Raw genomic sequence first — 25,258 nt, forward strand, 5'->3', positions numbered from 1 at the left:
CAAAAAATACAGGAAAGATGAAAACAAACTTTGTTAAGCTTTTGAAATAATGGAGACATACCATGATCCTGACTTGTTTACCATTGTTTATCAGTGGGGGATTAAGGGGGTGGGGTGTAAAGGGCATACACCCCTTTAATTGGAAAGCAATAATTTTTAAGCATAAAATAGTCCAAATTTTTTTTCTCGCTTCACTCTGCTTGGCAGTATTTATTACCCTTTCTGCAATTTTGACTTACTTTAAAATATCTTAGATATTTAAGGGGCATTAGCTACGAGATCTAAAAAAAATTAGATATGATTTTTTTTTTGTTCAATCATTAATGAAAGTGATATAGTGAAATAATAATTCGCTTTTAGCAGCCAATTTAATTCAATTTTGACAAAATAATCTAAGAAACATCGCTGATGAATTATTCACTTGCAAGTGAATAATTCAATCTCATTGAATCATGTGACCTTCAATTTAACCCCTTAGCTGGAGATTGGTTATGCATATATTCAGTTATTAAAAGGAAAAGAATGTCAACATTGAAAGTGAAACAAGGATAACCATTTGGTTAACGAATAACCAAAGAAAATGTTGTAATATCGTCTCATGATGCTGGATAAGCCAATCAAAGTTTTCATATCACTTTTTCATATCACTCTGTGTAGTGTGATACTAGATATATCTATTCATGCAAGAAATAGATAAAAAGCCACAATCATAAGAGAATTATATTAATGTTTATATCGGGTTATATGACCGTCGGCAGTCTTGGAGGTCATCTCGATGGTTAATTAGATGACATCTAGACAAAAATACACACGAAATGTTGATACATATTATCGAGTCCATGCATTGTTAATTGTTCATTTTAGACTTTTTGTAATTATGCCCCCGCCTTAGCGGAGGGGGCATTAAGTTTTACCCTTGTTCATCTGTACGTACGTCCGTCTATCCGTACGTCCCAAAATTGGTCTCTGTTCTCTAACTTTAGTTTGCCTCAACCAAATGTTATGAAACTTAGAGACAATGCTTATTACCAGAAAACACATATCAAGTTTGAATTTTGGTTGCTGTCACTTTAACGTTCTAGAGTTATGCCTCTTTACAAATGGAAAAATTGCTGAATTTTTTCGTTTATGTTCTCTAACTTTAGTTTGTCTCAACCAAATGTTGTGAACTTATACACAATGCTTATTACCACAAAACACAAATAAAGTTTGAATTTTGGTGGCGTCACTTTTACCGTTCTAGAGTTATGCCCCTTTTTAAATGGAAGAATTGCTGAAATATTCGTTTCTGTTCTAGCTCTAACTTTAGTTTGCCTCAACTAAATGTTATGAAACTTATAAACAATGCTTATTACCACAAAACTCAGATCAAGGACAAACTTGGGTAGCATCACTTTTGCAGTTCTTGAGTTATGTCCCTTTATAACGTAATATGCAAGCGGACATGGAAACATTCCCCATTTATTTGGATATACGTTTTAGTATGTTATAAATCAAATATGAGAATTTGAGTCAAATCAATGAACATGAATTTGACAGCTAATGCCTCTTTAAACATCTTAAATATAAAAGCCATGAGTTGGATCCATTATAGAATCAGATATACCCCTGAGGGCATCATTCTGATGTGGTATATCGAAAGTACACCATGATATTATTATGGTTAATGCAAAATGATAGCATTAAGTGATAACTTATGAAAGTGTTAATTACAGGAATTTAACCATATTTTAGAATAGAACATGATACATGCATGATATCCAATTACATTAAATGACATCATAGTGTAGATAAGGTTCCATTTAAAAAAAAAAGAACAAACTTTTTTTTAAAGAACATAGGAAAGCTGGATGAAAGGTGGGTACCTGTGACCTACATTTCAGTATTTCAATAACATTTATTTAAGAAAATTGAGGTCTATAACTCAGCTTTTCTTTATGATTTGAAATCTACATATATGTCAGTTTTGGTGTTTGCAAAATGACTACAGTATTCCTAACCTTGAAGTTAAGGCGATAAAACATCTATAATTGTTTACCTTTGACAGGTAAAATGTCTTTGATGTTACAGGTGTTCTACAGGAACACCCTGAAGGCTAATTAACGGATGTTTCCTACAAATGATGTATGTTGAATTTGACTCATAAAGTATGTTAAAATGAAAGGTTTGCTTCTTTTTCTGTTTCTTAAGTAGAAAGTTTTGTCTTTACTAAAGATCAATTTTATTAAGGCATATATTTTATATATATTTTGCTTTTGGCTAAAGAAACTAAGGTCCAGGGTTGTGGAAATATTTGTTTTAAGGACTTGTCCCTGGGCAAGTAAAACTGTAAATTTTACTTGCCCTGAAAGTCCCAATAAATATTGAGGTATTTTACTGTTAGCTTGTATGATTCTTAGCACTGATTTGCATCACAATATCAATGAAAGTCATTTTGTTAGTGTACAAATAAAAGGAGGTAATGGGTTGACATCAATTGGACATAAACCCAACAGCAAACCAACCAAATGAAATGACATCTAGAGGACAATTTTGAAGCAGTATTCATTTAAAGATTCTAGCCAGTAGGTACATATACTCAATTTTGAGGACACAGTGAGACTTAGAGTGAATAAATGAAAACTAAATAATAGATTAACCATTGAAAACTATTTGTTTCTCTCAACTGACATGCTTGGTGTTTTGCTGATAGTTGATGGGCAATTAAGGTGTCCCTTCTATCTACCACTTTGCCCTCAAATAAGGTTCACTTTTGATTGGCATGGGTTGGATGTTGTCTACAAATTATACAAACATTCAATTTATTTTCCTTATTTTCTTCCATAGAGAGCAAGGGGAATCATGGATAAAACCTAATCGACGATCCCAAGTCAATGGACAAAGACAACGCAATGATTAACTGACCCGGGTTCGCATACTTATTTTTTTTTAATTTGGTAATCAATCTGTTTCCTGTTTTATTTAATATTTTTATCGTCATGAACTTTCATGTTTTGACTTAAATATGTGTTTTACTCGCTGATCATTAGGTTATTTTACATTAAATTAAACATCGTTATAAGTTTTGAAAATAATTCTATTTTTTTGTTTGAATTGAACTTTGTCAAGTAATGATAGAATAATTTTTTTTACTTGTCCACGGGCAACCCAGACAAAAAAAGTTACTCGTCCGGGTGTTCAAATGTACGAGTCGGGCATAGCATTTCCACACCCCTGAGGTCACGTGACACATGTTTTCATACAAATAAATGAACAAAAATGATATGTCATTGATGTGATTTGAAGGGAAATTGATAATATTTGGGGTTGGTATAATTTTTTTGGAGGGGACAGGCACTTTCCCTGTCCCTCTCAATCCTCACACATAAATTTTAAAGATTAAAATAGTAGGTTTCATTTTTTTTGCAATGTATTCAGGTATTATGGAAGGTTTATAGGTGATAATTGTCATATTTCATACAGACATAACTTCATCAAGAATAATATTGCTTGTCAATTGTTTGTTTATCTGCAGTTCATCTTCATTTAATTAGCTTCTCTTGTTTATGAAGTGCCAAAATGGAGTCCTACTCAAGAATAACAGGTTATTTCAGAATCTTTTTATAAACAGCCTATTTTTAAACATGAGATCCAGTGGTCAATAACATATCAATAAAGTTATTGTTTGCTGTTTCATGGATACAATGACCATTTGAAATTGGGCTTTAAATAGTTTTTGCCATTAACAGTATTGTGATGATGTGAAATGACAGATATTAAAATATTTCTATGGCATGGTTCATGTCTTGCTGTTTCAGCTGCTTTTATTTAGATCTCATCGTAGTCAGAATGTTGGCTTGCTACATTGAAAAAACAAATGTTAGGTACATATATCAATAAGATAGCAACCTTACAACGCAAAAAAAAAATGATGGTGGCATGTTTGAAGAGTTGTTACCATCAGACACAAATTGATGGTGGCATGTTTGAAGAGCTGCCGCCATCAGACACAAATTGATGGTGGCATGTTTGAAAAGCTGCCACCATCAGACACAAATTGATGGTGACATGTTTGAAGAGCTGTCACCATCAGACACAAATTGATGGTGGCATTGTTGAAGAGTTGCCACCATCAGACACAAATTGATGGTAGCATGTATAAAGAGTTATCACTGTCAGACACAAATTGAACTCTTCAAACATAGTTATTCCTGATTCTCATGCAAAACTATTAAAATGTTCAAAATAAACATTTAAAAAAATCCCATAAAAGTTATCTATGATTGTGCAATGTTGTTGCCTATGACTCAAACCATCAACCATGACATTGACAGCAGACGCCTTCCAATCAAAAGAAGCATTTTATATTATATTGCATTAGAATTAATATTGACAGGATTGTAAGAGATGTTAATCTGAATCTAGAGTGTTTGTCAGTGAGGTTCTGGGCTTTCACTTTTGTTTTTCTATAGTCTGCATTGTAATTTATTTCAAATAGTTTATTTGCCAGTTCCGTATTTAACTCTGTAATCAAAGATCCATTTGTACATGTTATTTCCCTTCAGAACAACATAAATTTTCATTGCCAATAAAAGAGCAAGCAGAGAGAGCAAATATATTGATGTGTTATGTGTGTAATCTTTAAGTTTTTAAAACTTTTAATTACAAATAATCTTTTTTTCAGCTAAAAACTTTTGATATCAATACTGTGGATTCATTTATTTCTTTGGTACCAATTTTTGTTCATTATTGAAGAATTGTAATGACTTTATTTGATTTTGTGGCTTTGTATAGTCAAAGTTTGCATACAATCCTATAGAAAATATGTACTTTGCTGTATAGTCAAAGTTTGCATACAATTCTATACAAAATTTGTACTTTGCTGAATATTTAAATTTATGGTTCACCTTTATCCATAAAATCTATGAAAATCTATTTTACAAATAATAATGAATACAGTAGTTATTTTCAATTAAGATATGTACAAAATGCATATAAAATACTTCCAACAATGGTGGGGGGTTTATGGTTTTTTTCTAAAAAATATTCTGATCCCCAATTTGATGAAAAAAAATATTGTGTTCAAGCAGATGACAAAAAAAATATATTCTGAATCCAGATTTTCCCCATACCTTACAGTGTTAAATTTTGAAAAAAATAATTTGATTGATAAGTGTTGAAAAACTAAAAAAAAAAATGTTTGCGTTATGTGCGAAAAAAAATATTTCTGACTCAGACAAAAACCATAACCCCCTTGAAGTTAAATGGTTGCTCCCTAAGATATGTAGTCCTTTGACTTCAGGTGGATGATTTGCTATGCCACATATCCCTGATGCTCTGTATTTCGATCTTCATCTAATTTAGCGGCAGATTTTCTCTGTATTGAATTTATAACAGAAGTTCATCTCTTTATTTAAAATGTTTATCATTTTTCAAAAAGGTTATTCGTACTGTTATGGTATTTTAGACAAAATATCCATTAAACATTTAAGAAAAGTAGTATGAAATAAGACATAATGGATTCACAGTATATATCTAATGTGATAGAAAATAAGGATAAGCTTTTAATAGTTTATGGTGACAATAGAGGTTTAAATGAAAGGGTTAGTGAACCAGGGCTGTTTATGGTTGGTTTCATGTTCAAGCAATGTAGATACAATCAGTGTATCAGTTTTCAAACACTGCAGAAATTTATGTAAGATATTTATGCATATTTGTGGTAACTTAATTACAATGCTTGTAACAAAACCAGTTCGTCTTTTATCATCAGGCGCCTGATTTAACTGAATTGCAAAAAATTAGATTTTACAAATTAGTTATTTATTACATATAGTTTATGGGGCATTGAGGTAGAGGGATTAGGGTTTATTGTATTCATGTTAAAAGATCAATTATCAAAACATCTGCCTGTTTGTGCATAATACCTCTAATCTGCATTTCCTCAAAAACCTTGCATCAATGTTATCTTGGCAAAACAGATGCTTGCAACAATATGTTATGTTTTTTTTTTAGGTTTCCAAATTATTTGAAACTTTTTTATCTAGCAATAACATTTGTCACATCTTAACCTTCAAGCATGCTTTTCACAAAAATCTAAAATTTATTATAAGAATACTGAACTGTTTGTGACTAGCAAGTAATTTTTGTCTCAAGATTTTTTTTTAAAGAAGGCCTGTTATTTAGTGATGATCCTAGAATTGGCTTAGATTGCTAGAGATTTGGGAAGGATGAATCTGCATATGTGTTAATTGGTAAATGATGTTGTTGGGAGATTCTCTTTCGGTTTTGTATATTATTTATTTTTGTTTACAAGTAACAAATCAGTTCAACTGGTTGTTGATTTATAAAGTTTTGCCCTGAATATGCATGATATATTTGCCACTGGACATGAAGCAAGCATTCAATCAATCAGTCTTGAAAAACAATTTATTTGAAAGAACTTATTACATATCATACTGCTTAGACCAGACAGAACCAAGAACTTGAATGTATGAATGATACAAGCTGTTTTGTATAATATACATTTTGTATAACATTGAAGGCATTTAGGTGTTCCATGACAAATTAAGACCAATTATATCTAAGTTTAAATGCTTTTCAATGTTTAAAGTTTCCTGTACCAGATAGACAACAGAATTTTTTTTAAACTTAGACTATATTTAATGAGTTTTATGATGGCAACATCAAATTTTGTTGCATTCAACTAGAAAGATATTGAATAAATGAGTCAATTATCTAGCAGCTGTAAATAATTCATTATACTGCAAATTTATCTTTTGATTAATTCTGAAGTAAAAGTTTTTTGATATCTTAAAACACTTTTTACGATATTATGTTAGACTTTAGTTTAAAAGTTATGTAATCTTAATTTTACTTTGTCAACCCTAATTAATGATAAAGATGATGGAATTGGAAGCTATATGTATGGGGCTGCATTATTTTGTTCTGAATTGGGTTGTTTGACCGAATTATAAGCTGTTTGTCTGTCTTAAATTCTATGTCTAAGATAATTTTTAATTCTTGTTGCAAATGAGAAAAGTATGTTGTTGTGCAGTATTTACAGAGTAATATCCCAGGAATTGAGGCTGAGTATGAGGACTCCGATTTTGTTTTTCTTCTTATACAAAATGTAGTACTTACAAAAAGGTTTTAATGAACTTTAATGGCCTTTACATTGTAAAAGCAATTTCAAGTGCCCTTTTTGTACTACATGTACTAAGATATTTTAAAATCTTGAAAAAAAGTGTTTCGTATAGATGTATGATGTATGAAATGTTAAAGATTAAAACCTTTTCTTAAGTCTTGGAAGCTCCCTTGTTGTGTCATCCAGAGTAATAGGACTTTAACCATCAGATTTAAGGTAATTTTTCACTAGTGTGGAGATTGATAACTGGAAGCTCGTTCGATTTTGAAAATCTTCTGGTTTGTCATTACAGAGATATGGGACTTTAACTGTTAGATTTCAGTAAATTGTTCACATGTTGTACCATAACTGGAGTATGATTTGATTGATTTACTAAAACTTTACATAATTACTGGATACCCTTTGAATTTGAACATTTTTCAATTTTATCGTGTTATTCAGATGAAGGCACATTTTTATATGTCACACACTAGTTCTAGTCTATGCTTGATTCAAATTACTACAAACGTAACACTATTGTTGGGATTAATATATGTAGAGCCTTTTCAGTAAGAATATTTGCTGGTTTGTCCATATTAAACCTGATAGCTATACAACTAATTAATTAAGGATAACCTCATGAAATGTTTTATGTACAGCCAATATACTATCTTCTGATTTAGATGCCTTCTTAATATTCCATTTTATTTTGAAACAATTTCAATATTTACCAGACAAGCATTATCGATTCATGGGCTCTTAATTGGTCCAGCTGTTTTAAATTATCTTTCTAGAAATTTTTGGACTTTACATCAAGAATAACAGGCTACTTGGATATAAGATACATGTAAACAAAAATGAAATATTTATATGTTGTAATGTAGCTCAAAATTGTTTTTATGAATTATCATAATTTGTATGCCCATTTTTCATACTCCCACTCTAGGTGTGGGGGCTGTTTATTTGCCTGTTCATCCAACACATATTTTTGTCACACTTTTCTAATGAATGACATAGTTTTTGATCAGCAGCTTGACTGTGATAAGTTATAAAGTTTGAGCCCTTTTTGGAATTGAGTAGGATTATACTTAACACACCATGCCTCCATTTTTTTTGAAATTGGGAAAATGAAACTCACATTTGATTTTGAAGATTTTCAGGTATTAGGCAAGACTTTTTAGAATTTTAATTGTAAAAAATTTTGACATTTGTACAATTGCATCAAAAACACAGCTGTTTCAGGGATAATGAGAAAGAAGAACTGGGGAGTCATCATTACTCATGGGATTCTTATTTTTATACGACCGCAAACAAATTTTGCAGTCGTATATTGGTATGACGTTGGCGTCGTCGTCGTCATCATCATCTGAAGACACATTGGTTTTCGCACTCAAACTTTAGTTTAAGTGAATGGATCTCTATGAAATTTTACCATAAGGTTCAATACCACAAAAGGAAGGTTGGGATTGATTTTGGGGGTTATGGTACTAACAGTTAAGGAATTAGGGGCCAAAAATAAGCATTTTTGTAACTTCCAGACATAACTTGTGTGTTAGTGTATGGATCTCTCTGACATTGTACCACAAGATTCCATATCACAAAGGGAATGCCGGGGTTGATTTTGGGGGTAATTGCCTCAAAATTTTAGGAATTAGGGGCAAAAAACAAGCATTTTTCTAGTTTCATGACAATAACTTGTGTGTAAGTGTATGGATCTTTTTGAAATTGTACTACAAGGTTCCATATCACAAAGGGAAAGCTGGAATTGAGTTTTGGGGTAATTGCCCAAAATTTAGGAAGAAGGGGCCAAAAATAAGCATTTTTCTAGTTTCCAGACAATAACTTGTGTTCAAGTGTATGGATCTCTCTAAAATTGTACTGCAAGGTACCATACCACAAAGGGTAGGCTGGGATTGATTTTGGGGGTAATTTCCTCAAAATTTTAGGAATTAGGGACAAAAAAGGGGCAAAAAACAAGCATTTTTCTAGTTTCAGGACAATAGCTTGTGTGTAAGTGTATGGATCTTTATAAAATTGTACTACAAGGTTCCATATCAGAAAGGGAAAGCTGGGTTTGAGTTTGGGGGTAATTGCCCAAAACGTTTAGGAATTTGGGGCCAAAAAGGGGCCTAAAAACTAGCATTTTTCTAGTTTCCAGACAATAACTTGTGTTCAAGTGTATGGATCTCTCTGAAATTGTACTGCAAGGTACCATACCACAAAGGGAAGGCTGGGATTGAGTTTGGGGTGATGAATCATAAGGGGGTTCAAAAAATTTGGGGGAGGGATTTTTTTTTCCTTTTTTTCCTTTTTTTTTTCTTTAAAATTTCCATTTTAAATTGGTTATTTCTGATTTATATATAAAAGCAAATAATAATGATATGGTTTGAATAGGTAAATTAAAAAATTTTAAGTTCTTAGACCACATTCATTCTGTGTCAGAAACCTATGCTGTGTCAAATATTTAATCACAATCCAAATTCAGTGCTGTATCAAGCTTGAATGTTGTGTCCATACTTGCCCCAACTGTTCAGGGTTCGACCTCTGTGGTCGTATCAAGCTGCGCCCAGTGGAGCATTTTATTCAAAGATTTTGTGAGTATAGGAAAACCATGAATTTAAATGTTCAACAAAGTACACATTGCAATAGGCTTGTATTCAGACCTTGGCAAAACCACAAAATTAAATATCCAAGAAAATGCAAAATTTCCTCAATCCTGTAAAATTGGTATCCATGAAAATAAATTAATCCGCAGTATTTATGCTTTATGTTTTTGTCTATTCTTTTTATTCATTTTATCCATTTTAACAAGACAAGGACGGTTTTTAGATAGCTAATTAGCCAATCAATTTTCATCTTAACTTTCCTTCGGTGCATTACATTTGCGCGCAAAAATCATTACAATTGCGTGCAGCTTATTACATTTGCGGGCATTCTTTTACAGGTAAATACAGGTAGATTATACTTATTTATTTATTTAACTATTATTTTCGAGCGAGATTAGTCCGTTTTATTATGCACAAGCACTTAGTCCTGGAAATATATCCTGATATAAATATATTAACGAAGCAAATCTAAAGATTAAAAGCATTGATTTTACATGTCGTAACGTTCTGAATATATGAAGCCCATTGCTTTAAGAAAACACAAAAATACTATTAGTACATTGATGTGCTGAATAAAATTGCTCATTGTAGTGAGCATGAAATGATTCCGGGCTGTTTGTAGTAGGCCTGGATTCTGCTGATGGTAATGATCCCCAAAGACTTGGATAAAATAGGGAATCTGCTGAAATACCGTTGCAATTATTAACGGTGCATCATCATGAAATACCCTCAGACTTTAGTGTTCTGTTGATACAGAAAGTATATCCATCGTACACTAATGAAATTTTCCTCCAACTTTTTTCAGACAGACGAAACTCTTGTGTTTACAGGATTTCTCATGACAACTTTATAAAATTTTTTTTAATTCAATATGAAAAGCATATTATTTAAATTTACAAGTAGGTTCAAAATTCATAATAATATTATGAATTATCTTTATTTGTACCTGTGAAAATGAATGCACGCAAATGTAATGCGCCCCTTTACTTCCATATTTCTATGAATTTTCCCTGTAATATATATTTGGCAGTTTGATCAAATATGACCAAATGGAGATGTTTTGTAATTGACAATAAGACGGTAACCAAACATTTCTAGTTATATCATATTTCTGTACTTATTTGAAAGTCTTTTTCCTAGCTTCTCTGGAATTGGACGATAAGAATATTTTTTTATTATGCTGCACTTGCTTTGGTCATACTAACAACCACTTGCAATGGGCTTTAAAAAAATTACCGGTTGATTTGTTTGAAGATGTGAATTCAAACATTTTAGCCAAATATTATTGTGAAAGGACAAAGCCTTTCAAATAAACACAGCCAAAAAAGGAGTTTAAATGACAATTTGCATATATATATGCAGGATTAGTTTCTAATCTACCAGTTAGACTAAACGTAAAAAGCTAGAACATTTGAAAAGTTCTAGAGTATGTATTCCATGTAATTAAAGCACAGACTTAAACAACATCTTTAACAAATCACAATAAATCTTGAATATATTTGTCCTAAGAATTGAAATTACTTAAAATAGTTTCCTTTCTAACCATTATACATTATTTATTTTAAACATTACATATATTTATTATCTATTTTCCCATAATTTCTATTATTTATAAAACTTTACATTTATTTAATGGCCCTTAAGAAGAACATAATGATTTTAACGAGATAGGTTTTATGTAATATTGATACTGAGTATTGATATGAATAAGTATTTTTTACTGATAGGTTTTTGATTTGGATCCAATTATGGACATTGTGGGGGAGTTTACATAATATTACTACAAGATAAGGATCACTTAGACTATATCCAGTTTCATTATCAAGAAGGGGTCTCTTGTAAAGGGGGTCAGAAATATATAAAATTCAAAAGTAGACATGAAATTAAATCCTTATATTTTTAATTATTTCAAGAATTTGAAGAAAACTAAAAAGAATTCAAATATAAAAAAAAAATATATTTAATTAACTTCATTGTGTTTCATGTCAGAAAAATTCACATAAAATCATCAGTCATGTTTAAAATGCCATAAATTGCATCCCATGGTGACCCCCACATATGGAATCTATTGGTTAATCAAACAGTAAAGCATTAAATACAATCTTTTCTCTATCACTAGTGTGGAGTGCATTTACACATCTGGAACAGACTGTAGCCTCTCTTTGAAGGTCAACGTTTCTCCTCTTGAAATTTTTGTAAAAAAAGTTTAGGATATATAGTCAATCCTGCATTGCAGGTAAGTGGAATAGTTCTTAGAACTATTGAATTTTAGTAAAATGATTTATGAAATTAACAAATAAATTTCTACTAATTAAAAAAAATATATAGTTAACACTCTCTGTGTATGTGATTTTAAGATGCCGGCCGGCAAAATTTACATTCCGACATATTTGATGCACTACTCATCTCAGCGGAAGTTATGTATAGTATTTTTTGTTTATTGTCTGATTAACAAATGTCTTTAGAGAGGTTTTTTTCTTGGCATAAGATAAAACAACATTTAATTGTAAGTTACATAATGTTTTGAAATGCATCATTTGGTATTTTGCTGTTGTTGTCATCACTTGAAGAAATGAAGGTAATCCTTGTTTTTTTTTTATTTTGGGAAGATTACCTTTTAATTTTTTCATGAATATAATTTTTCTGTCAAGGGAGACTTTTTCATCTGTCATGCTATGAAATTTTACTTTGATTGTTTACATGTATACAATTTAATATGCTGAAAGCCATATTCATGTTATGACTGATAAAAAGGGATTGCTCTTCAAAATTTCATTAAAGGGTGTTTCATTTGTACCCATTCTGGCCACATTAATCATGACAAACTAGGGGATGAGGAATTATTGATATGAATGAAACCTTTAATATTTGAGATTTAAATAGAACACAGAAGATATGGATTTTAGGAGTTGATTCTGGAAATAATTAAATCATTTAAAGCAATCTGTGTGTGTATTCATTATCATTTTTTTGAAAACATGGATGTAGTTGAGTCATAAAACTTATTTACAAATACTTACCCAATATATTTTATATGTAACCATAGTTCTTGCCTTGACATTTTGGTAAATTAACCAAAAGGATACTAAGTTAAAATTGTATGCTAAGTAAAATGTTACAGCAAATGTGCAATAGAGAAATTGTTAGGTTAAACAAAAATATTTATGATAATGCTTTAGACATGTTAGAATGATGAGAAGTTCATTCTTAGCTTTATATTCTTGAGAATTGTGTTTTTGTATAGTCTTTATTCCATTTTTTTGTCAGAACTGTGCACAATGATATGTGATACACCGTGGGTCAAATTGATCATAGTAAAATACTTTTTTGTATAAAATTAGAAGTAAAGATATACACAAAAAACATATTCAACAAATCTTGAGTTATCTCCCTTTTGATAAGGAAAGTTATAGAAAAAACAAAACTTATGGGAATGAAAGTGTGAATAGATTTTTCTAGGCATTATCATGCCCAGACATGTATGTTTATGTGTCTCATTGGAAAATAAAAAAACAGGGTAACCTCATCTACATGTTTATTTACATAAATGATTTGTATTGATAATCAGTAGATAATCAGGACCAGCAGGGCACCAGTAATATCACACAAGGATCAGTGGTTTATTAGATATTATTACCATCTGTATCTAATTAACAGACATTTGTAACTAATGAAGTTCTGAGTAATAATTGTGACACATCATTAGTTTCTGTTCTTTATTTATTTTGTGTGGTTAGATAATGTGTATCTTGTTATTGAATACAACTCTTTCCCTTTTTTTCTTGCCTTGGAAAGTCTGTCTGGGTTTTTTTCTTCACTGGTAATGTGACTCTTTTGTAAGCTGTATCAAGCTGAATTAAAACAAAAGGAAAAAAAAATTAAAATAGAAAATCAGCAAATTACTTCTTCATATTTTTCATATTAAGAGTGAAAAGTCCTTGCATTTAATTTGTAAAACTTAAGAATTTTGCATGGCATTTGAAATTTTTTTGAAATGCTAGTGTTTACTAAATTTGTTAAAATTCCCAGGCTCTTTTTTAGAAAAAAAAACATTTTAATTTCAATTGTCATCATATCCCAAATTGATTCTTGTGGATTTCATATAGAACTTAAAAAGCAGAAAAAAATGAAAGGTCAGATGTGTCCTTGTTTTTGAGATAAAATCAACTGAAAATTTGGCTGGAAAGGTTTCTCTCTAGATTTTTCATACTTTTAACATTAGCACCTTTTTTTCTTTCAAAAGATATGAAAATTTAAAAAGGATTTTATAAGATTTTTAAAAATGGCATTTTAAACTATATGTAATAAAATTATGAAATTTTTTATTGTCTTTACATGGATAAAATTAGAAGATTCCGAATATCTGACAAAAAGTCAAAAAACAAGAGTAGGAAGCATAATTAAATCTTTGAAAATGACATTTATTTAAAATGAATGGTTTTGAAGAAGATATTTATTTTTCGGCTCACAAGGAGCAGAGTACAAAAGCAACTGATGAAATTCCAAAGGGGAAACACTGAGAGATTCCCCACCCTCAGATTATGATAAAAGTATTATCTCAATAGATTCCTTTGATGAGTGATAAAGAATATACAACTTATAATCAGTCAAGCATTTAGATAGTATAATGTTATAGAGTGTGCTTCTTCAATTATCTTCCTTGTTTATTAGAGATCAGTACTCCTCAGGAATAATTAAGTACTCTATAGTAACGATGTAAATAACTACCAATATTCTCTTTTAGAACTGACAAGACATAAAACCTGCACTTCTTTGATAAATACTTTGACTGATATCTCATCTGTTAAGTCTTATCATTTTTATTTGCCTTAACAATGTACATAACAACTAAATGTCAGTCAACAATCATTCTTACAAATTCATTTGATTACTATGACAACAATTCAGTATACCAAAAAGTATTTAATATAAACAAAAGGTAGTGGAAAATATGAATGCTGTAGAAGAAAAATCAACATTATATTTTAATCAATGGAATATATGCCAAAGAACAGGGAGCGAAATAGACCTAACCTCAAAGTATATTAAAAAAACCATCCTTATACTCTGCCACCCATAAACCATCCTTATACTCTGCCACCCATTTGTTAAAAGAATTTGTTTGACTTAAGATTACCAGCATTTTTTTTGGCAGTTTGCACAATGTTGTACAATGTTATGTATTTCTAGCCTTTGAAAAATATGTTTTGGTTGCAAGTTGTTGTGGTTTTTGTCGAGCTTGCGACTTTTGTCGCAGAAAGCTCGACATAGGGATAGTGATCCGGCAGTGGGGGCGGCGGCTACGGCGGCGGCGGCGTTAGCTAACTTCTTAAAAGCTTTATATTTTAGAAGGTGGAAGACCTGGATGCTTCATACTTTGTATATGGATGCCTCATGTTACGAAGTTTCCGTCAGTCACATGTCCAATGTCCTTGACCTCATTTTCATGGTTCAGTGACTACTTGAAAAAAAAGTTAACATTTTTTATAATGTTAAATTCTCTCTTATTATAAGTAGTAGGATAACTATATTTGGTATGTTCGTACCTTGCAAGGTCCTCATGCCCGTCAGACAGTTTTCACTTGACCTTGACCTCAATTCATGGATCAGTGAACAAGGTTAAGTTTTGGTGGTCAAGTCCATATCTCAGATACTATAAGCAATAGGTCTAGTATATTCGGTGTATGGAAGGACTGTAAGGTGTACATGTCCAACTGGCAGGTGTCATCTGACCTTGACCTCATTTTCATGGTTCAGTGGTTATAGTTAAGTTTTTGTGTTTTGGTCTGTTTTTCTTATACTGTATGCAATAGGTCTACTATATTTGGTGTATGGAATGATTGTAAGGTGTACATGTCTAGCTGGGAGGTGTCATCTGACCTTGACCTGGTTTTCATGGTTCAGTGATCAAAGTTAAGTTTTTGAGTTTTGGTCTTTTTTTCTAATACTATATGCAATAGGTCAACTATATTTGGTGTATGGAATTATTTTATGATCTATATGTCAGTCGCGCAGGTTTTATATGACCTTGACCTCATTTTCACGGTTCATTGCTCAGTGTTAAGTTTTTGTGTTTTGGTCTGTTTTTCTTAAACTATAAGCAATAGGTCAACTATATTTGTTTATTGGCAGAATTGTTAACTGTACATGTCTGCCTGGCACGGTTCATCTGACCTTGACCTCATTTTCATGGTTCATTGGTCAATGTTTAGTTTTCTTGGTTAATGTTAAGGTTATGTGACACTTGTAATAAAGCTTTATATGTAGGACTATCAACATAATATCAATGATTAGTAAAGAAGGCGAGACATTTCAGCATGTGCACCCTTTTTTTTATTTGGAGGGGGGGGGTTCACGCTCTAAAGAGTTTACATCAATTCTTCTTTCAATTTGTTCATAACATATTTTTGTCATGTTTTTTTTTTTTTAATCTCAACAACAAACAACAATATAAAAAACAGAGCTGTTTATGCTAAGACATGTTTAACATTTTTGATGCAATACTATGTGACACTTTTGGACAGGTCACATATCTACATCTTCTGTTATCCATAAATAGATATATTTAATTTGATTATGTAAAATGCATGACATACATGACATAAACATTAGTGTTCATGTCTCATTGAGGTAATTAGGAATAAAATATACCTCAATGAGAAAGCAAGCTCTAAATCTTTCCAAGTCTATTAAAGGTATTAACAGACACAATAAAAGATCTTCCATTCAAACCCTGGTGAATTCTCCAAATAACAAACAAAGTTCAGATATAACATTAAACAACTGCAAACTTACTTACCGGTAATCAAAGCCTTCAGGTCTTAAAAAAAAGAAAGAAGTCAACAAGGCTGTTTTTATCATGTATGCAGTTGCAGTTTCTTGAGGTGTAAACTTGCATAAAAATTGATAAAATGGCCATATTAGACATTCAGATTTAAGCTAGTGCTCAATTTAAAAAACTTAGCAGGAACTACCATTGTTTTGTTTATATTTTTTGTTGTGTGCATGCCTATCAAGGGATTTTTATAAAGTTACGGAGTACAAACTACAGTGGATTCATTTGATTTCATGGGTACCAATTTTCGTAGATAACGGAAAAATGCATTTCGTGAATATTTGATTTTAAAAAAGTTTGCATACAAGCCTTTAGAAAATTTGTACTTGGTTGAACTTGAGAATTCTTGGTTCACCTGTCCACAGGAAATTCAGGAAAATTGGTATCCCATGAATAATAGTGAATCCACAGTAAATTCTTCAACTACTTCATTTACCTTTGGTGGACAGTTGTCTCATTGGCAATCATACCACATCTCCTTATTTTTATACCTTTTGCTTGTTGTTCCAATGTTTGTGATTTATTCTGTCATTTTTTTCTTGCAGGAAATTTTTCGTTTTTAGTGGATTATAGTTTTATCGCATACATATCATCATGAGCTCTTTAGAAGAAAGACGTGAGGCCCGTCGTCGTAGACGTCAACAAGAAGAAGAGTAAGTCACATGATTTTGTTGTTGTATGCTGTAGTTCCCCCTCCTCCTATACCTGTAGTTGGTTTAAATATAATTTTATGACCCACTAATAGTTGTTGTAATAGGTTTCTTGAACTTACATAGAAATGGACTTTTCTGTGATAAATGTAATTTTAAAAACATTTAAAAACATATCACATGCAGCATGTAAAAAGTTACCGGTAAGTCTTTTAAAATTTTCCTCAATGAAAATAATAAGAAAAAATATTTGAATCAAAAGTTTTATCTGAATGTGGTAACTTCCATTGTCAACAGAAGGAATGTGCTAACTTCCATTGTCAACAGAAGGAATGTGCTAACTTCCATTGTTAACAGAAGCCTGTTTTGTATGGTATATTTTGATACAAGGTCCTCACAATTAGATAATTGATATTATTATAAAAAACATTAAAAAAAAGGGTCAACTCTCGTTCAACTTCACAAACAAGGAAATATTTTAAAAACATTTGTATAATTCTTTCAACACACATGATTAGAGGAGAAAAATAACCAACAGTCATGATATTTCCTATTGACTGCTACTTGAACATGACAGTCATTATATTTACTGACTGTTACTTTGACATGACTGTCATGATGTTTCTTATGGACATGACAGTCATTATATATTTCCTATTGACTTACTTGCACATAACAGTCATGATTGTTCCTATTAACCATGTTAACTATTGTATTGAGGCTACAGTCATTATATCTCATACTGACTGTAACTTGGACATGCCAGTCATGATATTTCATATTGACTGTTTCATGGACATAACAGTCATGAGATCTTCTTTTGACTGTTACTAGGACGTGACAGGCTTGATATCTCATGTTGACTCTTCCTACTTTCTAGAACAAGGTAGTCCTGATATTTCCAATTTACTGTTACTAGGACATGAATGTCATGATATTTCTTATTGACTGTTGATCTTGATATTTAAGTGGCTTGCAGACTTATTTTGGGGGCTGAAAATTATTTATATATAAATGAATAATTTGCTAATGGTTACAATGTCTGAGCTCTAATGGTTTGGATATGTGGACTTTCAGCCCTTTAATTTTAAAGTTAGAAATTCTTCCATATATAAACTAATGTAGGAGTTTTGTTGAAATATTTAATCAGATGTATGCCTCCATGTTAAACTAATTCAGTAATTTAACGAGAATTGTCAATTTGTTATACCTGTCCAGGTGAAACATTGTCATTTGTCAGAATTATGGTAATTTCCATGTTTTTACCTGACTTTAACACCTTACTACAATTTGATTGTTAGTTTGCTTACCTCAAGTCGAGTGAGTCCTACGGTTTGGAAATAAAAAAACTTCTTGGTAAGTTGAAAAACCATTAGCAATATCATTTTTTAAATGCTTGATGGTATATTAGTATGAAGCCAAATTTTGAATGATTTCTAAAATGAGAAATGTTAATGAATGAAAAAGAGAAAAATTTGAAGTGAAAAAACAAAAAAGAAAATTTTCAGAAGAGCAAAACATATGATATGATTATCATAAATATTTTTAATTCCATTCACACAAAATTTTGCATTTTACTTCCAGTTGCATAACCTTTCAAGGTGAACCAGATTTTATTGCTCACATTTAAAATAGCATTGCATATTTAATCAGTTACATCAAATGATGAATATGCATTTATTCTCCAAATTGCAAAATAACCATGCTTTTTTAATTTGATATAATTGTAAATGTGAAATAATCCAATGAACCTTCTTACCTCTAGGAACATTTAAACCACTGAGCTATAAATCTTAATCATTCCAAATTTTTTTCCCTGTGTTAATGGTTATCCACAATAAACACATAATCATATAATAAAAATGTAGTGTGAACAGGTTATTAATCAAGTCTTAATCAGTTTAAAATTGTTACCTGTTCTATTTCAAAACCATAAATTTGTAACAATCGTTGTAGGGGATTTATTTTTTTTAATATAAAGAGGCAAACTAGTCTGATGGAATTAGAAAGCATTAACATCACAGTACCCAAATTGCACCCATTTAGCAAAAATAGCAGCTGAAATCTTTCAAGTTTTCTTAGAGACTAACAATTTGTATTTTTATGATTTGACATTATGCACGTCTTTCAACATAGCCAAATTTATTTATTTATACACAAAAAGTTCACAGTATATATCAACAGATAAGTATTCACTGGAAAAAGTAAAAATCTACAGAAAGTTGTCGTCGCCATGCGACATCCACAAAAAGTCAACTTTTGAAAATGAGCAATTCATAAATTTTCTTAAAAAATGAATAGTAAGCATTGACTATTGTCAAATTGTTCTAAATATTTGGAGAAATAAAACTTAACATCGGATATTCCATTATTACGGATGTGAATTTAAGCATGGATGCAGTTTGAGTACTCCTTATTACAGAATCATGGATCATTTGGAGGTCGGTTCAAACCCATTTTTTTATGATTCAATATGGAATCAAAATTAAATTGGTGGAACTATATAGTAAATAAGGATACATCTACAAAATAAACACAGAATGGAAACTTTTGTCTGGATATTAAATAAATGGAGGTGAAAAAAACGTCAAAATAGGTGCAATTTGGGTAAACTCACCTTACATACATACTTAACCCTTTAACCCCCAATCCCGCCTGTAGGCGTGATGGCGACAACCATTCTTTGATGGCCCGTATGACCCTCCATACCTTTTTTGAACTGCCCCAGCTGAACTGTCATGATAGCAGGGACTTCAACCAAGCAGTTCATGGTCCATAAACTCTTCTCAGATGTCTGTTCATGTAAATATGGCACTTTGAAAGCCGTTTAAGAGTTCGAAAAAGGAAAAACGTGAAAAGTAGCCAAAATCAGGTGGGGGTGGGCATCTTTTGATGGCCACTACGTAACTGGTAGTGACTGTAGGTATAAACTATTATCATAAATGCATGCATAGGTGGTAAAGGAACACAACGAGGTATAATATGGCCATTAGGAATCTAGTCTGTAAAATCTAGGTCACCGTTTTGTCAAAAATCCGTAAAAACAGACATTTAGGTAGACCTGACTTGACAATAATAATTCCCCAGCAAGACACTTAAGTCCAATATACTCCCAGTTAGCATGAATGGACTGCTGTAACTATAGGGTAATACTTGAATGACAAAGAAAAACAGTCTGGTCAATGTTCGCCTCTCAAGGTTGTTTTAAAATTGGAAAATAGACAGAAAATTAACATTTTTCAGTGGGGGTTGGTTCAAACCCACGAGAAAATATTCCACCTCCCACCCCACCCCCCACCCATGCCATCTGCCCCCAAATCTCAATACATAGTTTAATAGATGAGCATCAAGAGTCTGCTAATTTGCATATGATTGCAAATTTTCGAAAATGCCTGATTTTCCAGAAATCTCTTGGGGGCGAATGAGTTAAAACAGGGATCAGACAGGGAAAAGTTTTGTTTTTCTCTTCCAATTCCTTCTTTCACCTTTCTTATTTCTACCACCTCCTTTCTCTTTCCTACCTTCCCTTTTCCTCAGTGTCCCATTGCTCTATGTTCATCCTCCAAAAAGATGATTGGAAGATGAAAATGTACAAAAGTCACATTATTTTATTGATCAGATATGTTTTGTCCTCTTGCCAATAACATGAATATGTGTTTTATTGCAATTAATATGAAATAATCTTTTTGTTCAGGTTTAAATGATGGTAGGATTAAGTATGATACAGTATACATGTATACATAAATGACTGGCACTTGTAGAGTTGGCCTCAAAGTTAAAATAGAAATACATTTGAACTTGTGTCAAACACAAAAATTAATGCAGTGTGTAGAGAAGTTTGTTGTCAGACAAAACAATATAATGCTAAATGCAAATGCTTTGGCACCTTTTTTATGTAAAAAATATACAAGAAATGTTTTGAGTTAGCTGTAACCTTGTCATTTCACTAAACAGCCAATCAGATGGCCTCAAACAGTGCTGCCTTGACAGATGTTGTATCCTTGTCAACAGTAGGATTAGCCAATCAAAACTCGAGACACAATACCTTTTGACAAGTTAGATACCTGTAATAGGAAATGCACAATTTACATTTTGTATCTCAGGGGTTCAAAAAGGAAAATTTCACCAGAAATATTAATGATAAGCAAGACAAAAATAGAATTTAAATTAGTTTTCAATTTACTAGGATAAAAAACATATAAGAATCTAGGTCTTTGATGAATTTGAATTATACTTCAAGTTACACAACTTTGTTTATAAGTTCTTCTCCTTGTCTCTCCTCATTTCTGAGATTTATTAGTTGTGTTTGTTGTCATAATTAATTAGTTAAAAGGGGGAATAAATGAACAATAAGTAAGATATCGTTGTTTCTCAGTTTCGCATCCGATCTGGATTAAGGTAGGCTTTTTGCATTATAATTACCGGTACTTAATGATAATTTAGCAAGATATAAAATTTATTAAATATGCTTTATGAGCAAGTTTTGCATCAAAGATATTGGCTCAGTCCAAAGTTTGTTTGGATTTCAGGTACATTCAAACTACATAAAAATCAATTGTTTTAGAGACTCAACCATTTTAGGCCGGACTTAATTACCATTGAAATATAGTTTTATTATAAATGAAAGCAAATTGAATACTTGGTTTTTGCAGACGTATAAGTCTTAAAAGAAAGCTTGTTGTGCAACAAAAATTTTGAATAATTAAGTTTCTATTTTTGATTCCCATTCAAATGCTAAGAACTCTTATATCAGCATTTTATTAATCTGGTAAATTTCAAATTTAGAATTTGTTTCTATTTTCAAATAACCTTGACTTTTGCATTGCATAACATTCTTGCTGTATTAGTGTATTCTGTTGATTGATAGAGCAATACACATTTATAAGGCATCTTCCTACTGTCAGAGATTTGTATATTTCGGCTTGATATACAATATTTATAACTTTCTGGTGTATACTCATCTCAGCATCTTAGTTTCATGTTAATATATGGTCCACACTGGCACAGTCAAAAAGTAACGTCATTAAAATATTTTCCTTTAGATAATATAAGTTGAAAAAAAAACCTAAATTTTATGTTGCAGTTAGAAAATTAATACTAAGTCATGCATATGCAATAGCAAAGAAAATTCTAATATTCAAAAATCTTGTGATTCAAGTATTAAAAATGCTTTTTTTAACTCATTGATTAGAAATTATCATCTTTAATGTATGTCTAAGCAATGCTCTGTGTTTTTTTTTTGCTATTGACAAAATTGTTTTTTTCCACTTTTAAGAAAGCATAGTGGATAGGACAACATTCTCAAACAAATACAGAAAAATAGTTAGACAAAGAACTGTACTTTTTCCTGTTGTTAATGAAACTTTTCTGACGTTTGATTCATTTTAACATCACAATAAACATAAGTTGGGTGTTGTATTAGCACCTCATGTGAAAAAGGCTGCTGTCTGTTCTATATATTTCTTAACTTCATAATGTTTAGTATAAAACACTAAAACTCTAAACCGTCTATCAATATTAAGGACCCAGTGTAATTGTATGTTTTAGAACCCTAGGATAAAGAAATAATGATCCAAGAAACCAAAAGAAGTAAAATCAAACATATAACCGATGCAATTTTGGGGAAAGTTTACTGTTTTTCCGATAAGTTTTTGCAATTTTTGGGGAAGTTTACTGTTTTCCGATGAGTTTGTGCAATTTTGGGGAAAGTTTACTGTTTTTCCGATGATTTTGTGCAATTTTGGGGGTAGTTTACTGTTTGTCATGAATAAAAAACATGAAACAGTTAATTTCTCCCCCAAATTGTACCTATTGTAAGCTTGATTTTACTTCATTAAGTAGCTCTTTCATGACCGAGTACCAGGATGTCCTACCACAGAGTAGGTAACCTGTTGAAAAAGTATAAACCTCGGAGTCAAAAGTCGGTAACATGAAAATAGACTATTGCATAAAACATCAAGTATATTTGTATAAATCCAGTGATCCTCATTGTAAGGTCATATATCTGTTATCTTTTGCTTTATTTTAAGAAGTAGTTGTTTAAAGACTAGTGAATATTAATGATCTGAATCAGGTGCAGGTTTTATGCACCATTGTGGTGCATGTCTTTTCAATGATATTGAAGGTCTATGTATTGGGAATCTGAAATGTAAAATAATTGAATTTTAAGATCTGAAACCACAGAGAAAAAAATATGAGAAACAGACATTATAACCATGAAAACTTAACATTGACCAATGAACCATTAAATTATTGAACCCTGCCAGAGAGCCATGTACACCTCACAATCAAATTTTGTTTTAAGAAATGTCATACATGTCAAAAGATTACAGAGAATATGAACATGTAAACATGTCCAACTTGTGATTATATACAAGGATCAACTTGTAGAAGAGTAAAGAGTTGCATAGTGTGAATTATTCAAGTAAAAGAAGTTTTGTTGACAATACATGTATATGTCCTACATCTATGTCAGTATAGAACCAAAGAGCCATCAGTGAGAAAAAAATAATTCTAAAGTGAATTACAGAGGTATACAGGACTGTATATAGGTTTAATGAACAAAATGTATTGGGCTCCACATGTCACCTCACCAAATACAATGTTTTTTTTCATAGGCCGCATATATGTTCATACATCCCTGTAAGTCACTTCATAAATATTGAAATTATTTTTTTTTTCTTTTGAAAATTGACAACAGGCTTCAGTTGACATAATCAGAAACAAACACAATACTGGATGTGTTTATAAACACGAAATACTGGATATATTTATAAACACGAGATACTGAATATGTCATGTATGTTTATAGAACAAAGAGAAATATGATAAAAACTTTTAAGATTTTTGAAGATAAATTTTACTGTTAAATATTACCTACATAAAACCAACCCCAATGTACATTGAAGTGAATGAGTATATTAATATGTTATAGATATAATAACCTGGTATAGTTTTATTATTTTGCATGATTTCCTTTGTTTTACCTGTTGTTTTTTGCATGGTTATGTTTTTTGCATGTGCAGGCTAGATGTAAAAGGTTCAGTTACCTCCCCTGGTTTAGATGATTCTTTGAACATAGAGAAGAAACAGAAGGAGCGAGAGGACCGCCTTCAAAGAATGTAGGTCATGATAATTTACAGCTTTATTATATTATAAACATTTAAAAAATTGTAATAAAGAGTTAATTTAAGTCTGAAAGAAAAGATTGATTTTTGTTAAGATGTCAAAAAGTTTTTCTACAGTAATAGAATATTTAGATAATTGTTCACTAATATTCTTAGTTAAATCACAGGACAGAAAGAAATGACATCCATCATCAATTTCATTTTTACAAATAATGCATAATCATATTTCTCATGGACATTTTCTATATCTGCCAATTTAAATTGGTAGTGTATGATCACCGATTCTAAATTTTATAAGCAATCACTAAAAATTTGGATGATTAAGATGCAACCTGTAAACCTTACTAATCAATCTCAATTTAATCAAGATTTGTATATTCCATAACAAAGTACAAATTTTATTATTTCAATATTGAACTGAATATTTTCCTTATTATTGGTTTAAGGAATTCAGAAAATTATTTTTAAGCAAGATAACTTTTCAAGGGCTTCACATGTAGCACAATAATAAGGGATTTTCCCACTTGTAATGATTTAACACAAGTACACTAATCAGGCAAAAGGGTGTTCCCAGTACTCTCTTTTGAATCTTAAAACATATGCAGTTGGTTGATTATATTCATCATGTTCATACTGCATGTATGTTATCAGATAGTCTGTAGTTCTATGGTAAAGTTTACACCTGTGATAATTTAATAATTTGGCCTTGGTGCACTCTACATGAAGGAGATGCATACACAGAAACTTGATCATGACAGTTGTTTATAAATTAATTTACCTAGATGTACAGGAAGTTGATCTCATCCAGTCCACTTCAAACGTGGAAATCTCTCCTTCTCTGGCTTCTGTGTTACGTAATTTGAAGTGCAAAGAAATAAATCTTATTGATTAACTGAAATTAGGTTTACAACAAACTTCTTTACTTGTCTTTTATGTTT

General features: G+C 31.2%; 1 protein-coding gene across 14 annotated transcripts in view; it reads left to right on the forward strand.

Annotated features, from left to right (window-relative positions):
- Window positions 1-25,258, forward strand: part of LOC127706342 (trichohyalin-like) — an 80,986-nt gene that overhangs the window by 18,428 nt on the left and 37,300 nt on the right. For 4 of the 14 annotated variants that reach the window (XM_052210897.1, XM_052210892.1, XM_052210899.1 and 1 more), the window contains exons 1-3: window positions 11,806-11,944; window positions 17,089-17,196; window positions 24,219-24,314. In XM_052210897.1, the coding sequence (XP_052066857.1) occupies window positions 17,138-17,196; window positions 24,219-24,314 (155 nt within the window). In that variant the 5' untranslated portion in view covers window positions 11,806-11,944; window positions 17,089-17,137. Of the gene's footprint in view, window positions 1-11,805; window positions 11,945-12,160; window positions 12,287-17,088; window positions 17,197-24,218; window positions 24,315-25,258 lie in introns of those variants that run through there. The other 10 variants (XM_052210895.1, XM_052210896.1, XM_052210894.1 and 7 more) reach the window with 6 other exon arrangements.

Source organism: Mytilus californianus, unplaced genomic scaffold (genome assembly GCF_021869535.1).
Source record: "Mytilus californianus isolate M0D057914Y unplaced genomic scaffold, xbMytCali1.0.p SCAF_6, whole genome shotgun sequence".
Taxonomy (NCBI): Eukaryota; Metazoa; Mollusca; class Bivalvia; order Mytilida; family Mytilidae; genus Mytilus; species Mytilus californianus.